This window comes from Macrosteles quadrilineatus, unplaced genomic scaffold (genome assembly GCF_028750875.1).
Source record: "Macrosteles quadrilineatus isolate MER2022 unplaced genomic scaffold, UCM_ALF_1.0 Scaffold_2__2_contigs__length_208266976, whole genome shotgun sequence".
NCBI lineage: Eukaryota > Metazoa > Arthropoda > Insecta > Hemiptera > Cicadellidae > Macrosteles > Macrosteles quadrilineatus.
The window spans coordinates 54,190,721-54,208,547 of record NW_026542595.1 but is presented as its reverse complement, the minus strand read 5'-3'; the positions used below and the strand labels follow the sequence as shown (position 1 = coordinate 54,208,547).

Genomic DNA, 17,827 nt, shown 5'->3' with positions numbered 1-17,827 from the left:
ATTGATCACACCTTACCATCTTTTATGTATATTTACCGTCTAGTTAGTAACAGTATAAGCATAAAGCCTATGTTTTAAGTGTTATAAGAAGTTTCTTTTATTTACTTTCCAATTTTCCATACCATTTTTTCTGCCACTAAGGTTATCGTGTAGTTAGAAGAACGCAATCACAGTAGATAAACAACCGAAGACAATAAATATATTTACACAACCGAAGACGATCACGATGTCTCCGTAATCGTGAAAGTGATATATGACCATTTAGAGTTATAATAATAAATAGTTTTAGTTTTTTGTTGAAATTTGAATGCATTTCTGGCTAATCTAAACAGGGTACAATCCCAAATAGCGAGACTGATGTACCATCAAAGTATTATAAATTGTTGTGTTCTAGACTCTTGGCAGTAATCTTAAAAATGGCTGTATCTTTTTTTGTTGGAGTTGGCTATTATTATTATTATTTAAATAAAACTATTTATATTAGAGATATGGTGTAGTAATGTAAATTTAACATGTAAATGCATTTTTTGTTAATAATAAATTAGCATGTATAGTGATTTGGCAGAATAAGGGTACTGTTCTATGTTAGCTGTTGTGTTAGTCCCGGTGAAAGCTGTTTTGAAGAAATGTACATGTGAAACCGAGTGTGGATGAAATAGTTGCTCGATGATGTAATGCATTTTACTAATTTAATTAAGTAATTAAATATTAAATTATTGATTTCAATTATTTAAGGAGACATGCAAAATAAATTATCTACCAACTAATAAAAAACACACTACACACCACAAATAAATTAAGTACTGGTATTAACAAGAAGACTTCTAGCATAGACAGTAAAAATATTAATTTTACAGAAAAAGTAAACATTGATCCAATAGTATACATATAATAGTATAATAGTATATAGAAACAAATATTTTTTTGTTTTCTTGCAGTTTTAAAAACATCTACATATATGAAATTTGTAAAATGAAATATAATGACAAAAATTGAGTAAAATATTGAAATTACAAAGCAACATTAATTTAAAGCCTGGCACATCTCTTTTTAATTAACTTAGTCACCATTATAATTAGAATATTACTCCTTGTACAACATAGAAATGGTAACAGATAAAATTGCTACAAAGAATTTAAAGCCACATTTAAAAAAGCTGGGACTGTGAGTCCAATCTTGCATGGGTGTAAAGGAACACGTTCCAGACTGAAATCCTGTTAATTACGGTCTGTTGACCTGTCAGTTCCAGGTAGGCTCATGGAGAGGTGAGAAAGTGAGAGTGATTGTTGGCAGAGGGGGAGGGAGAGATAAGTTATTATTATGGTTACTAGCGGCTTGTAGGGACATAAGTCCCTAAAAAGCTCAAATATGTAAAACAAATTATTGTAATATTTAAACAAACTCAGAATCAAATTATCAAAGTGTCAGGATATCCCAGTACAACAAATATATGGTGTAAAACAATTTGTTGTTTGTCTTTGTTCGCTTTTGTACAACAAATCTTAAACTAAAAATGTTAGTAAATCTACAAAGAAAGTGTAGAATAAATCTTGAACACGTTTTGAAATAAAAACAAAGCAGAAGTTTTCCATTTAATCTTGAATTGTTAATTATTTAGTCAATTTGGTTGTTTCATGTTAAACATTAAAACTACACACATTTGATCAGTTTCACAGAAAAATAATTTATTTCAACAGTCTATAACGTAACTAAAAAGTCTTATTATTATAGATAACGTTAGAAAGTCCTGGTTTTTTATATAGTACATTGCAGAATTGACTGGCAAATGAGTAATCCAAATGTAATATTGCTTGGTATTTACTCAGGGGAGGTATAGAAGAGGCTACGATGACAGCTGTGGGCTTCTTATTAGCTTAGGGAACGCCATTACCGTAACAAAACGATCGGTAGTTATCGGCCTCGGTGGTCTGATGGTTAGCGTGCTGGGCTGATATACTGTAGGTCCCGGGTTCGAATCCTGCTGGTAGCATTAACTTTTTGTCCAAGATTTTTTTATTATCAGCAAGTTTGGTTGGTTTGGTTCGGTTATTACAGTTTAATTTTATTATTAAGTCATTATAAAATTTTAATTGAGCAAATTCTAGTTTTATTTAATAAACAGAATTATTTTTCCGATTTCTAAACTTTTGTTATATTATTTCTTTATCAGCAAGTTTGGTTAGTTCGGTTAGGTTATGATAGTTTAATTTTATAAATAAAAAATAATAAAATTGAATTTGAGACATTTATAATTTTATTTTATGAACAGAACTATTTTTGCGATTAGTAAACCTTCATTGCCAAAGTGCTCTCTACTACAGCGCTGTTCACGGAGGAATTTTGAACTAAATGCCTCATTCGTACCTCCCCTAAGTCAGACCCAATATTGCTTACTGGCTTAATGATAAATCACGATCAGCTGTATTGAAGTAAACAAAAATCAGCAGTAAATGGCTTCTAATGCTATTCTTATGGAGAACATTTTTTACGTTATATCGAATTTTGTGTAGCAATTTTGGGAATTTCACTATTTTTCCCGCCATCACGGGATCGAGACCTTTAATTTGAGCCCTCTCCCGTCATTCTACGACTTACCAATCGCCCACAATTTTTACACAAAGAATCTCGGCTTACGTAATTAATATATAGATAGATTTTTTGTAATTTAAATTGTCTTTATACCACAAGTCATAAGGAAAATCTAAGACTTCCAACTAACCGTATTTATATGAGGCCTGTATGAATTAATAATGAAAAGATCAAGATGAGAAGAACAAGAAAAAACTAGAAAAAGAAGTTTTCTCGTACAGTAGCAACGGGACGCTTAAGACACATCAAGTATTCAAATTATTATAAATAGTTTAGCGAGAAAACAGAAAATATATATGAATACATGTTTCCTTTGCTGCATATAATATTTGTTAGTCATACGGAAGTCCATTCAAGTGACCCATATGTGAACAGTTTATACTCTGTCTGAATTTAATGTGCGGTTGAAGGACAAATTTGTTTTCCCCTGTTTTCTCCCTGGCCCCTGCCACCACAACATATTAGCCTACAGCTGATTCATACTGTTTATAATTTTACAACAGTTGTCACTTTGTTTACATTTTAGTAGTAAACAACATTGTGATTATTCTGATGGTATTTTTTTTTGCAGTTTAATATTATTCAGTCTGTGTTTAATTGATTAGTCTTAATTGGAAATGGCCAAAAGGTGCCAAGACATTACTATTCAAACTAAAAATACAATTTTTAGAGTGTACAATTATTTAAAAAAGCATTTATTATAAATCTGCAGTATGACACTGACTCTGATGGCTTAAGCGAAGATGATGGTGAATATCTACTTTCCAGTTATGAGAGTGAATTATGTAATGGACCGTCTCCAGTACTTTTTAACGTCCACATTACAACTAATATTTGTTAAATTTACACCATTGTGTTCATTTTGTGGTTTAATATATGTTTTAAAAATCAAATTAAATTTATATGTTTTTACGAGATTTGTTTTCTATTTGGTGTGTACTAAGGCGTATTGGCCTTTTATTATAAGGATTTGAAATATTTATACAATTAGTAAACGATGAAAAATGCAAACACTTTAATATAGCTGTTACATACAAATGGTTTAATTTCTGAGTATCTCCAAACATAACTCGTTCATTCAAAATGGTATGATCAATTTGTTATGTTAGTTTATCCTCAGTAAAAGAAAATTGAATGCTTTTACTTGTCATTTACCTAGTGAGTTTAATGTTGTACACTGATTACTCAGGCATAAACAGGATAACCCAATGGTTTTCATCCTGATCTGACCTTAGGGCTCCGCTAGAGACATTGACAAAGTTCCTATTACCGACGGTATTAAAATAACAACTAAATAAAGAAGGGAAGAATCACTTTTAGAATTTTTAAACCAGTTTACCACGATATTAACTAATTTTAATAATGTATAGTTACATTACCAGAACTGAAATTGTATTTAAAACAATCCATCAAAAGCAAAAATGTTAGTCCAGGATTATGTATATTACATTATAACAAAACTTTTAGTGAAATTAAAATTGATACGTAGATTATTTATTGTTAAAATAAATCTTATTGTTTTATTATGTGTGTAGTTCAATCATAATAAACAAATGCTTCCTAAAAAACCTGTCTGCAATATAAAACAGATGATTGTTACAGGGGATTTCAGTGTAGAAAAGGGTAAATGAGTGGGAGATTTACCATGATAGGGAAATCATATGTTGAATTCCAACCGCACAATTATTTTAGACATACTTTAGTTGTGGTATGACACCAAAACTCCAACCAAGAATGAAGGGATCTTTCTCACCCCTCCTCCAGCAACCACTGCCCTAGATCATAAATCTGGGGATTACCGCAAACAAGGATCTGGCACGCTGTCCGTCTCCCATTTTGCGTATAACAACAAGCAAATAATCCCACCAGCATTTGGTAGTTATGGCTTAAGAATTAAGGAAGTTATGGCCTACCAACAAAAAAAGTACTTTAGAAATTATATAGATATAGACATAGATATATAGATTTAGTATGTTATAGTCCTATTAACTCTTAACAAAATAGTATAACCCCATTGCTGTAAAAAATATGGTTCAAAAGTTATTGTAATTTATGTGATTTTTCCATTAAAAAACATAAAATACCTCCGCCACAGCAAACCTGCTGTCTAAGCAAATTTCCAATTGCCTGAAATGATTTTCAATTTAAGTCTGTTTTTTAGTAAAATTATTATAGCTTAGTACGAGAGCTCACCCCATGGTCGAAAACCCTACCAAAAGTATGTATTGTGAAAACTTCTCTATTTTCACCCCACGCTGTAAATAAAACATGTGATTGGAATTTCTTCCATTTGTTTTTATTTTCTGTTTATATTTTGTTGCTATTTTGTCACCAGCATGGCAACCCATAAGACCCATGTTAATTTTTTTAAATTTAAAATAAATTTTTTGTGCTTATTTTTGAGCCTATTTTAATTTATAAAGGGATTCTGCACATCTACAGGAAAATATCTTTCATTTGGTACCAACCGCGAGTAATTCGGTCCAGTAGTATGGTCTGGCTAGCTATCATAAGTTTTGCAAAAGTTTTTTAGTATATAAGATAAAATCAATAAATTTGCCAAGTGTGATATCCATAAACAAGCAAACTACTGCATTTTACAATATTCACCTAAAAATAACATGGGAATTTTATATTTTCAATTTTTTGAGTTTCCTCTTAAACCAATAACCGTACAAAAACACTTCGATAAACTAAACTATTTGTTTGTGGGAAATTGGGAAATTTTATGTTTTTTGAGGGTCAAAAATTAGAAAAACCAATTTTTACCCCATAAAACCCCGTTCCCATGGTCCGATCACGCTGGTTCGTGAACTATTTCAAGTTTACCTTTCCTTACACCTTAAAACCAAATTTCATCAAAATCTGACAAAAATTACTCAAGTTGTCGTTTTTACGGACACACATATATATATATAAATTTGAACGAATGGTGTTTTTGGCCTCTGGGGACAACAAAATGAAAAAGTAAATCGGTCCCGAGTTAATATTTTATGGTTCTTATAATTGTAAACTGTAAACATAATGGTACAACCCGCATTGCTGTAAAAAGTACAGTACAAAAGTTATGGAAACTTTTGTGATTTTCCCAAAAAATATCATAGTTATTCCCACTGCTTACCCATGATAAAGGTTGTTAACAAGGTAATAGGCAGATTGCTGATACCGTTTATTTTATTTATCCACGCCACTTACAATTTTACGTTTTTGTGCAAGAGACCCGTGTAAACCCTGGTCTTGTTACTATCTACTGTCGACATTTTGCTAAGTATCACCAAAGTTAATAAACCGATAACAAATTGTAAATGGGTTCAGAATCGATCACGCATGGAATGAAACCAGTGACCTTCAATGTGAGCACAATAACTACTCAACTACCCAGACTATCCAGCAACTACTCCCTGACATCACCTGATAGCAACCAGATCATTCTGAGTATATTAAATATAAATAAATAGACAAATAATAATTTTTTGCATCTAGAAAAAAGGAAAGATTCTTTTCCTAAAATCATAATCAAAATTAATATAAGTTTTATCCTAGTTGTACAACAGTTAATCAAGATCAATGAGGAATTCAACAAAATAATACTAGCTAAGTAGCTTTTGAGCAGTTAGAACACATCAAACATCTTAACCCATCTGCTTAATTCATCTTACACAACAGTAAAACCTTGATTAACACGTCGACTGCGCGTGCCGACTTTAGTCGGCGTCGCCAGCGCTCCCAGGTGGCGCGCGCCGACTAAAGTCGGCACCAGACCAACAGAAATATATTGAGTCAGTGTGAGCTTAGCCTCAGACGGAGACGTTATAATCGTTGCCAGCCTGCCAGCTTAGAATGCGAGCTTTACTTTGGTGTAGGTTGGTACTAAAATTTCCCGTAAAATCCTGTCTGGCAATGCTTTTGTCCCGGTTTCGGGGATTTTTTCTCTTCAACCCACATTACAAAGACACTGGATACGGATCCATGCAGTGCTGCTACCTTTGGGTGTTTCAGTGAACTACATCCACTCTCGGGATAACGCAGCACAGTCACCACTGCTCTTTTGTGATTCGTCAGACTGAAATATTTGAATGCCAATTGCGTTCGCTGATTCGGTTGCGCGCCGGGGCTTCGCCCACCACTGGGGAGCGCCTGTAAAGTCGGCGCGCGCAGTCAACGTGTTAACCGTCACTCTGTAATCATAAAATTTATCTTTTTTTTCTAGTTTTTTTTACGCACCACAGATTTTGATGGTGTTTAGTATAATGTAATAAGTTTTAATATATAAGAAAACTGAGTACCCTTTATTATTTTTTTTTGTATAAAACTATTTTATAAAAAAATTACTAACCAGCATTTTAGTTAACTGTCTATTCAGTTAACCGCTGTAGTCCCGCACCCACAGGTGACGGTTAATAGAAATAGAGATTTTACTGAATATGCCGTTAATGCAGCAATTCCTTAACATTATTAAAAAATATTTGTATTATTCCTACACTATAGGTGGGGTTATCTATAATCTAGGCTGACGTGACAGGTTTTTTTGAAGATCAATTGACACCCTGTAATTACTACAATAAGGTGTGCCCTATCTTATAAGAGCACTTTGAAGGTATTGTCCATGATGCTGTATAAGATGATAGTTACTTTGGAGTTGTTATTCTTGAGCTCCTGCAACTGCTCGATTAGTTTATAAATAGTCTTCTTATGTTTAGGGAATCTGTAAACAGAGTCGTCAGTCAGTAAATGAAAATAGAATTCCTACATCAAGTTATGGACTGTAAAGGTAAATAATGATGGAAAACAATAAAATGTAGCTTAACAAACAAGCAGTGCTTGATTTTTATAAAAATGAGGTGCAGGAACTGTAACCTATTTAATGTGATTAGAACCTATCCCAATATTTTTATCTTTCTGAAAGAGAGGTACCGGAACTCCGTTCTGCCGCGTTCCCCCCCCCCCCCCCAAATAGAGCACTGCAAACTAGTATACCAACACATGACTTGGCAAGGTGAAAATATTGACCTATTTAAAAAAAAGAAGTATATACACTTCAACTAAAACCATACCAAATCCAAGTGGACCCCGTTTCCAGCATATCAGCTGGATATCCCCAAGGAGTGACTTGTGACAGTGAAATTGTAAAAATAAATTGCTAGTGAATGAAAGCTTAAATGTAACTGATTGTCAGCATAAATGATAGTTAACTTTGGTGTACCCTGTACTAAATTTAGGGGGGTTTAACACTGTAGTTGACAAAAGGAGTTTTGAAACTGTTTCTGTTACTGTAGACTGTAGTTACCTCTTGACAACAGAAGACATATCTTGATCCTCTAGACTGAGATCAATGTGAGATGCCAACATCTTGATCACATCTGCCTCCATGTTGACCACCACCACCTCAGTGCGAAACTTGGGTGACAGTCGCTGCAAAGTCTGTAGGATAGAATTGAGTACCTGTAAACAAGTATCAATCTAAAACACCTCTACACTGTGAATTAGTAAACCATTAGAGTTCTCCGAATTAAGACAACTGATCAAAGTAAAAAATATCTTTATTATACAACTCATCAAGAATTACAATAGTGTCTAAAGTCAAGGCTTTAAAAATAATTTCTGGTTTATGATAGATCTTCTCTCCTCTCAAGAAATTTGTCTAGGGTGTAGAAAGGTCTTTTCATCAGCCATATCTTCAACTTGGTCTTGAGGTTGTACCCAGTGAGGTCTCTCATGGATGCAGGAAGGTGGTTTCGTAGCTTGCAGCCGTTGTATGATGGTTTTTCTCAGCAGGAGTGGTACGGTGAGTGGGTGTTGTAGCGGAAGTCTCTGTTTCTTGCTGGTTAAATTTTGTCCACATGCAGAATACTTTCTTGAATGTACAGAGATACAACTGTCATAATTTCAAGGTCCTGAAATGCATGTCTGTGGGTTTGACGTGGTTCAAGGTTTGCCAGGATTCTGACAGCTTTCTTGTGCAGAAGGAGAATCCGGTTCAAATTTTCTGATAGTGTTCCTCATGACACTAGTAGAACATAGCGGATGTGGGATTCTACTAGTGAGAAATATGCGGTTTTAGCTGCTGCTGGTCCTGCAATCCACTTAACTCTTCATACAACATAAATACTTGTCCTGATTTTTTTGCAAAGTTTTATGATATGTTCGGTCTAGGTGAACCTGCTGTCTAACATAATGCAGAGGAATTTTGGCAAAGTTGCTTCTGTTAGATCTGCTGCATTTTGTATTATGTCTTTCTTTGTTAAGAAGTGCATCTGGGTTGTTAATTATTTACAAAATATTCTATTGCTATATTTGTGGCCTTTTCATGTAAAGCAAGTGTTCAACTGCAGTACTGTTACTGATTAGTAGGGTAGTGTCGTCTACATACTCTACAAACGTATACATACTGTGGTTTTATTTTGGGTCAGCATTTCATTTGGGAAATAATTTGTTAGTAAAATAAATAGTACTAGCTATAACCCGCGGGCTTTGCCCCGTTTAACTTCTTAATTTTCAAGATGATCTTGTTCGCATGGCTCAATCACGTCCTGATTGAAGTTCGTTCGCTCCGCTCACTCACCTTTAGGTTGGAGCTCGTTCGCTAAGCTCACTCACCTTTAAGTTGGAGCTCGTTCGCTGCGCTCACTTGCCTTCAGGTTAGCTCGTTTGCTACACTCACTTGCCTTCAGGTTAGCTCGTTCACTACGCTAACTCGCCTCCGGGTTGAAGTTCGTTCGCTATGCTCACTCACCTTTTTGTTGCAAATTAGCTGTTGTCATAAATGTAAAATAAATAATAGTGCTGCACACTGTTGGTAATCCTTGTAACTTTAATGCTATTGAACATCATAGAACAGAACCAACTTGTTTAACCCATTGGGGAAGGAATTAATGCACTGCCTGCAGCACCCTCAGTCGGCAAATAATTTTAGCGAATTTGTAGACTTTTATTTTAATTACCATAGAAAGAAAACCTTAGGTAATAAATTAATAATTCTTTCACCATTTTGTTCACAGTAAAATTGTCTACAGAAAAGTGGTAATTGGATAGTCAAAGTGTAAAACAAAAAAAAACTAAAATTATAAAGTTTATAGAAATAAAAATTTTAAAAACAATTTTTTTAAAGTAAACTTGATATACAAATTCCAAGATGAATCCAGACACCAAATAACACTACTATTATAAAGTTCAATTGATTCCCTACGTAGAAAAATCAAAAGTTGTGTACTTTTTTAAGTAATAACGTAGAAAAAAAATTGTTTGTTTACCTTACCACAGTCGATTTTTTGTGATATCTGGTTTCCATGGTAACACAAAATTGTTTGTTATTCGCTAAAATAAATGAGTAAACACGCAAATCAATAAGCAAGATATTTATAAACATTATAAAAGTAAGAAGAAACAAAAAGGGAGGAAAATAATATTAATTAAATAACTAGTGGCGCTGCGTAGCGGTGACACGAGCGGCACTCGTAAGTCAGCCGCCGGGCCTGCAGCAGCCGTACGAGTAACGCTCATAAGTCGGCGCCAATGGGTTAATTGAAACAGCTGTTAAGATTCATTAATTCCATTTCTCATAAGGTTAACATGGGAAACTCCAGAGCCACTGGGGCGGAGCCGATTGGACGGATCACGAAATTGATGGTGTATAAACCTATTCCATGAAATTCTACACGTATGTACCAAGTTTCGTGGCAATCGGTTCAGCGGTGTCTGAGTTTATCACTGCCAAATATATATACAAACATCCTCTTTTATACTTATAGATTGGGCGCAAGACAGATACCTGAGGTACTTCTCTTGTTAGAGGTTGAGTGATAGGTGTATGCCTGGTTTTTCTACTGAGTGTAATAGCTCAACTTGTGAGCGGCCCTCAAGATAACTTCTGAACCATTTATTGGTCAAGCCAGTCATTCCTAGGCTACGAGCTTGTTACACAGTAATTTATGTCCGAGGCAGTCAAACGCCTTGCTATAGTCTAAGAATATAGCAGAAACAAACTGTTCCATTATCATTATTATCAATTTGTTCAATATATCGGATTGTTCAATGAATTTGTGGGTTGATAACTGCCTAAGGTTCCTTAAGTGTAAGTCATAGCTTCTTTTTTGTTCACCATGTCTATTTTATCTTTAATGTTTCCAGTCATCTCAAACTTGAGGAGGGCCGTTAGTATACTCTCCTCAGGGTACGGGATTCCTCATTGTAAAACGTTATCTGTTTCTTTTTACTTTCATTTAGCGAATTTCCCTATAGGGAAGTAGCTATTCCTGTAGGTGTCATGGTAAGACCTAGGCCCGGGACCGGTTTACTTTTTCATTTTGATGTCCCCAGAGGCCAAAAACACTTTCCGTTCAAAAAGTTATAAATGTAATGTATATGTGTCCGTGAACGCGACTTGAGTAATTATTATCCGATTTTGATGAAATTTGGTTTGAAAGTGTGAGGCGGGATAAACTTGAATGAGTCAATCAATCAATCAACTTGAATGAGTTCGCGAGCCAGCATGATCAGATTATGGGAACGTGGTTTTACAGGGGGGGGGGGGGGTTTATGGGATAAAACTGGGTTTTTCTAATTTTTTACTCTAAAAACACAAATATTTCCCAATTTTTCTATAGATCATTTTAAAGAGCTTAAAGAAACAAATGATTTAGTATATTACAGTGTTTTTGTAAAGTAATTGGTTATGGAGAAAATAAAAAAATTGTAAATTTAAAATACCGTAACCATGTTATTTTTTGGAGCATATTGTAAAATGTTGTAGTTTGCTTGTTTATGCATACATTTTGATCAAAATTGGGAAATTTATCTATTTTATACTAAGCTAATAATATTTTACTAAAAAACACACTTGATTAGTTTCCTTGTAGCAGCAAACTTAGGTAGGTACTCGTTAAACCTAATGTTATTTAAATAGATTTAATTGAAAATAATTTCAGACAAACAGTGGATAAGTTGTGTCTAAGACCAAATTGAGCAGGTGATTAAAACTATCAAACGCAATATTGGTGTCAGAGGCTTCATGTACTCTATCCAAGATTTGTTCTCAGAGGAAGTGTTTCAGGTTTTGTAGGTTTTGGCTATTTATTTTTCTCTTTGTAGTGGTTTGAGTTTTCATGGTGGATTTAATTTAATTTACAAAATTGTGCTGTGTAGCATACACAGTCGATGAAGTTGGCTGTGTTGTGTGTTATTCGAGTGGCTGGTAAATAGCAGTTTTTAAACATCTAAGAGTACATTTTCATGACTTTTTCTTATCTGTCAATATTTATATCCCCTACAATCAAGGTTGTTATTTTACGGGCTTCATGGATCTCAAGAATATCTGATATGATGTCTATAGCGGTTTCACATTCTCGCCTGGGGGTTGGTATATTCCTAGAATTTATTTATTTTCCTAGTCGATTAGCTGAATTGACTTAACATATTCTTCTTTTGAGTAGAGTGCCACACCCCCCATCAATGAGACCCCTGATCAATGGCAAGAGAAATTTTTAGGATTATATTATTCAGTGACAATCAATTTGCAGTACTGTAGTTAAAAATTAAAATTTTTATCTATTACGTCAGTAGGTCTAAGTCAAAATACATGAATGAACATACAGTAAGTGAACATTTCAAATTTTAAAATGTGTACAGTGATGAAATTATTCTTAAATTCAAACCAACCTACATTTGTACGTTATTCGTGTTAAATGGATTGTACATTGGTGTTTCAACTACGTATGTTCTGACAGTTTTGTTAAAAATAAAGCTTTTTTCTTTGCACGTTTAGAGATACATTTGAATAATATTGATTTGTAATAGTAAGTGACCCCTCACAATAGTCATAGTCATAGTCAAAGTTCTTTATTCATTTTTTGTACATAGTTTGTACAGTAAATAGCGTCATATACAGGGTGGGGCAGGGAAGTATCCCTAATTTTGAAGGTACATTAAAAGACAACCAAAAATGTTAGAACAAAACTTTTTATTGAGATTAAAAGGTTACATCTGGGAGTTTATTTTAATATAACTTTACTTGGTTTTAAACCGCATATCCTGCAAGTGGTGTCCCTAATCTTAAATGCATTGCTGTTCTGGAGCTAATCTGGTTCTGGAGCTCATAATAACTTTGTGAAGCATTTGTTGTGGAATGTGGCAAAATTCAAGGTGAATTGCATCCTTCAAGGCATCTAGGGTCTTCCCTTGAACTACCCTAGGCTTAGCATCACTCCAATAGAGCACATTCTGCTGATTTACCGCTCCAGAAATATGGAAGTGTACCTCGTCACTAAACAAAACCCGAGCAACATGAGGCAGTGCCGCAATTAAGATTTTACATACCTGCATTCGTTGTTGCCTGTCCCGTTGTGTGAGTTCATGAGCAACTACCCTATTGTATTGATGGAGGTGTAGGTCCCCATGGAGAATACAAGGAACAGTACGATTAGACAACGCCAGCGCGGATGCATGCTTACAAGCAGAACTTTGAGGAGACTGCAAAATCGATCATCTGACAAGGTCAATGTTTTCAGGACTCCGGGCGGTTCTTTGAGCTCCAAATATCCTTCGCAATACACCACCACACACACGAATGTAATTCACCCACACCAATTTGTAACAGCTTTGCGACAGGTCACCCAATAACAAGTTCGCAGCCAACGGTAGCTGCACAGCAACAATAGACTGATTCTTGGAAAAATACATCTCGAGTGCAAAAGCACATTGCTCACTCGAACAAGCCATGTCTACTACTGAAAGTTATATTCTTAGAAATTCCCAAAATAAAAGCTTCATTTGAGCCTAACCCCATTCCTCCAGCACACCCCCACTACTCACAGTGCCATCTTAAAAGTAGGGATATTTCCCTGCCCCACCCTGTATAATACAATACTAAATCTAATTAAAATCTACTATTTACAGTTAACCAAGCAAAAATGAAAAGTAATAACAAAAATATTTATATCTACAGTAGGTTATATCTGGGAGGTGGAAAATTCTTCTATGGAGTAAGGGGCCAGTTGTATTAAATACTCTTTCAGCAATTTCCTGAACTTATTTAAATTATTTTCTCTTCTTATGTTTTCTGGAATATATTTAAGAAAAGTATATCCTGTGTAGGTTGGTTTCTTTTCAAAAAACTTTAATCTATGTGGCAGGATAACCTCATTTCTCTTTCTAGTATTATACGAATGAGCTGGGGACAATACCTTCTGACAAATAAAAGACTATAACCATAGTGAAGCAATACATTACTTGGCTCTCATAACGGCGCTTCATGGTGCTGGACAGCTTTTCTCCGATGAGGAATGATACGTTGACCACAGGTGTGTCTGTAATGACAGTAGATGTTTTGGACTCAGACCTAGACAAGCTGTTGCTGACAGACTCGCTGGTCTGACTCAGACGTACTAGATGCTCCACACACTCACTTTGAGATACCCTCTTCTCTTGAAATCTGCAACAACAAGGTTTCCACAATTATTTCTCTTTTGATTTCTCTGACTTTTCCTGGCCCTAACTGGCCTATTGTAGTACAGTCCTCTTATCAAGATGTTCTGTTCACCATGTAAATTTTAAAACATCGGTGTTTATTTAGGATTAAAGTTATCAACATTGAATTTAATAATGCGGCCTCCACCATTGATAGTCGGCTTACACCTATTTTCTACTTATCTAATAACAAAGAACATGATAACGAATGGCTTATATTCAAAAATTTAAAAGCAACAAGGCTAATTTTTACAGAAAAATAATTTTTAAAACGCCTAAGTGAATGTTAAAAGTTTCTGTTTTCATTTCCCTTGCTCTTTATAATTTTAGGACAATTTTACTGGCTTTTGGCCTATTTGTAAACCAAGCCAACTTTCTAAACTTTCCAGGTCCATGGAATCATTGAAAACTCTGGACAACGCTTAAAGCCTAAAATGACTTAAAACAACCTCAAAGATAATCTGTTATTCAACACTACTTTTGAATCAGCAACCACCAGTGAATTGATCATTGGCATAACCCGATGGACTTCAATAGGCCACATTTCCTGCAGGTAACCGCTACTTCCAAGTCATGCATGCACTATAAAGTAATAAAAAAGTAAAAAGCTAATAACACCTACTGTCGGGGAAAAAAGTTTAGACACTCGAGTTTGGAGCTCTACAGAAAAGTAACCAAACTAACTTCACATAGTATATGTAAATTTTTGTTGTTTTATTCTACGTATTCCTGTGAAAACAAAATTTTTTTAGCTCATTTAGAAAATTTTTTATGACAGTAGGAAGGTAAAAACTCGCTGTTTTTAGAGTATCAAAAACCATCTTATTACTCTGAAAATTCGCACAATGTAAACTAAAAGTCAGAACTTTATCAAACTTTAATACAATATTAAATGGATGAATACACATCCACATTATTACGCATATTATTTATATAAGTTAACATTTAATTTGGATAGTGCAGAGGCCGAATACGGCACTTCCAGACCACCGCCGGCTCTGACTGGGCGCTTACCCCCTACAGTGCCAAATTGAACACCTGGACACTGAGCAGCGATGGGCTGCGAACTGTTTAGTCAAAAACTGAACAGCAGATATTATTAATTATTAACTATTTCCCATTACTTTTTCTAATGATGGCTTTGGACCTCCAACGGCACTCCCTCACTTCTAAAAAAACATCTAGCACTGATAATCATTGCATATTCCGAATCTGCCAATTTGGATTTAGCACCCATTTTTAGCGATGTGACACTAGCTAAAATAGAAGACAGGCTGAGGTGGATTACTGATATAGTATGACATATTTGGGGTGGTAATACTTTTGACCCTTTGGAAGAATGCAAAACGTGATATTTCCTGTGAGTCAGTCCCCAGTGACACACACTGCGTGAATCACCTTACGCTCGGCCAAGGTCCATCGTGGCAACACTGCACTGGATTCGTGAGCGGGCGATGGCGTCTGCACCCCTTGCAGGCACGAGATCATCCATTTCTTTGATAATTTATATAAATAATATGCGTAACAATTTGGTTGAGCAGTATGAATGTTTCAAATACAAAACCAATCACCTTCAAAACAAGCTTTTCAATTTTTTTCTAGCATTTGCCGTTTAGGAGAAAAAGTTAATTTACAAAAATTACAACTAAAACTTTTTGGGTAGGGTAAAAATTCTGAAACTACACAAATTAATTCATTATATATGTTTCTATATTGTATTAAAGTTTGATAAAGTTCTGACTTTTAGTTTAGATTGTGCGAATTTTCAAAGTCATAAGACGGTTTTTGATACTCAAAAACAGGGAGTTTTTACCTTCCGGCTGTAATAAAAAATTTTCTAAATGAGCTAAAAAAATTTTGTTTTCACAGGAATATGTAGAATAAAGCAACAAAAATTTACATATACTATGTGTTTTCTGTTTTTCTAAGTTAGTTTGGTTACTTTTCTGTAGAGCTCCAAACTCGAGTGTCTAAACTTCTTTCCCCGACAGTAGGATACTTTGATCCTGGTTAAGATAATCAACCAATATTAGGTTGGAAACAAAAAGAAGAGAATCACTTTTTTTTGCCAGTGTGAGTCCAGCACTAAAGGCAGGCCACTTTGTATGCATAATTGGATTTTCCCCCATTGTCCATAAATAACTCTTATAACTAATCTGTATTAAAATAATGGTTTAAACATCTGATTCTGGCAATCCAATTGTTGTGTTCACAACTAGTTTCGATCTGCAAATAGATCATCATCAGGTGAGTAAAAGGATGCTTACTTCACATGAAGGTCGTCAGGATTAAAAGTTTTTGACATATACACATAGACGAACACAAACACATAGCGGGCACACACATACGGCCGATAAAATAAAATCGTAAACACGTCGAGGGGACCGGTGTTTAGACTCAACTCCCGCATAATAATACCAGTCCGCTCGTCGTGTTTACAATTTTGTTTTATCGGCCGTATGTGTGTGCGAGCTATGTGTTTGTGTTCGTCTATGTGTATATGTCAAAAACTTTTAATCCTGACGACCTTCATGTGAAGTAAGCATCCTTGTACTCACCTTATGATGATCTCTTTAGCAGATCGAAACTAGTTGTGAACACAATAATTGGATTGCCATAATCAGGAATTCAAACCATTATTATTAGTTATTCTTCGCAATCAGGAGGCTATTCATACTAAAATAATCCGTATTGTTATCCTTTGGCAATGGATCAATTGCCACAGTTCTGTTAATGTTAATATTTAAGAAACATACAACAAGAAAACTGAATTAATAGCCTACCTGTCCTTATTCAATGTTCGTATCCTAACAAATCCAGGATCAGTATCTTTTAGCATAACAATATGAGGAACACACAATTCCTGAGCAAAGTTCTGGATTTCTTCTAAATTCTGAAATGAGACAATAGATTACATATTTTAAATTATGTCAATTATCATCACTCACAATCTAAGTATATCTATCGATAAATAAATTAAGTAAACATAATTATAACAAAAAATGTTATTCACAATCAAAAATCCCACTGGCGTAACAATCCTTTCCTATAACTTTGGTAGGTATAAAACCTTTTAATTGAAAATTTGGAAAGAAATGTTAAATTAGAAAACTAATCATAGAAGATTTTCATTTACAAACTTGTAAAAGCTTAAAACTTTGAAGTACTGATTTACTACATCTCATTTCAGAGAAAACAGACACCTTAATTTCATTTACAGATTCTTAAAATTACCAATATTTTTACTGAAAACTGAATTGATTAACCCTTTGAGGTATGATTAGAAAAGTTTAGGCATGATTGGCAGGATTTGTAAGAAATTGACCGAGTTTAAACATACTTGGAAAATTACCTCATTTTGATGAAAATAGCCTGTTAATAGAACTTTTAACTCACCATTTTAAAGGTATTGCCACTGTAACCTAATAACAACTATTTTTAGATGGTGAACTGTAAGTTTTGAACAATGAACATGTCAGGTTATAAAGTTTATAACGTACCTACTGGCTAAAGATAGTTAGTATCACCTGGTTGGAGTCAAGCAAGTATGTCCTGACCCCAGCTGTCCACAGGTCTCTAGTCAGAGTGAGCTTGTCCCGTGTAGTGGCGCTGGTGCCTACAGAGCAGACGACAACATCTACAGGAGCCAAACCACACTGATCAGCTGCAAGAGCAGTGGCCAGCTTGTCTAGTGATACACTCACACCTACAGCACTCTGACCTGACACTCCTTGTCCTTCATCTTGCATCTGTCTAGCATACAGTGAACAACTTATAT

At 34.7% G+C, this 17,827-nt stretch overlaps 1 protein-coding gene across 2 annotated transcripts in view; it reads right to left on the bottom strand.

The window, feature by feature from the left end:
* Positions 1-4,071: 4,071 nt before the first annotated feature.
* The window catches only part of LOC128985785 (eIF-2-alpha kinase GCN2-like), a 103,648-nt gene continuing 89,892 nt past the window's right edge, over positions 4,072-17,827 (bottom strand). For both annotated transcript variants that reach the window (XM_054405657.1, XM_054405658.1), the window contains 5 exons: positions 17,577-17,802; positions 16,833-16,942; positions 13,813-14,014; positions 7,877-8,031; positions 4,072-7,294 (listed from right to left, as the gene is read on the bottom strand). In XM_054405657.1, coding sequence (XP_054261632.1) covers positions 7,168-7,294; positions 7,877-8,031; positions 13,813-14,014; positions 16,833-16,942; positions 17,577-17,802 — 820 coding nt within the window. In that variant the 3' untranslated portion in view covers positions 4,072-7,167. The remainder of the gene's footprint in view (positions 7,295-7,876; positions 8,032-13,812; positions 14,015-16,832; positions 16,943-17,576; positions 17,803-17,827) is intronic.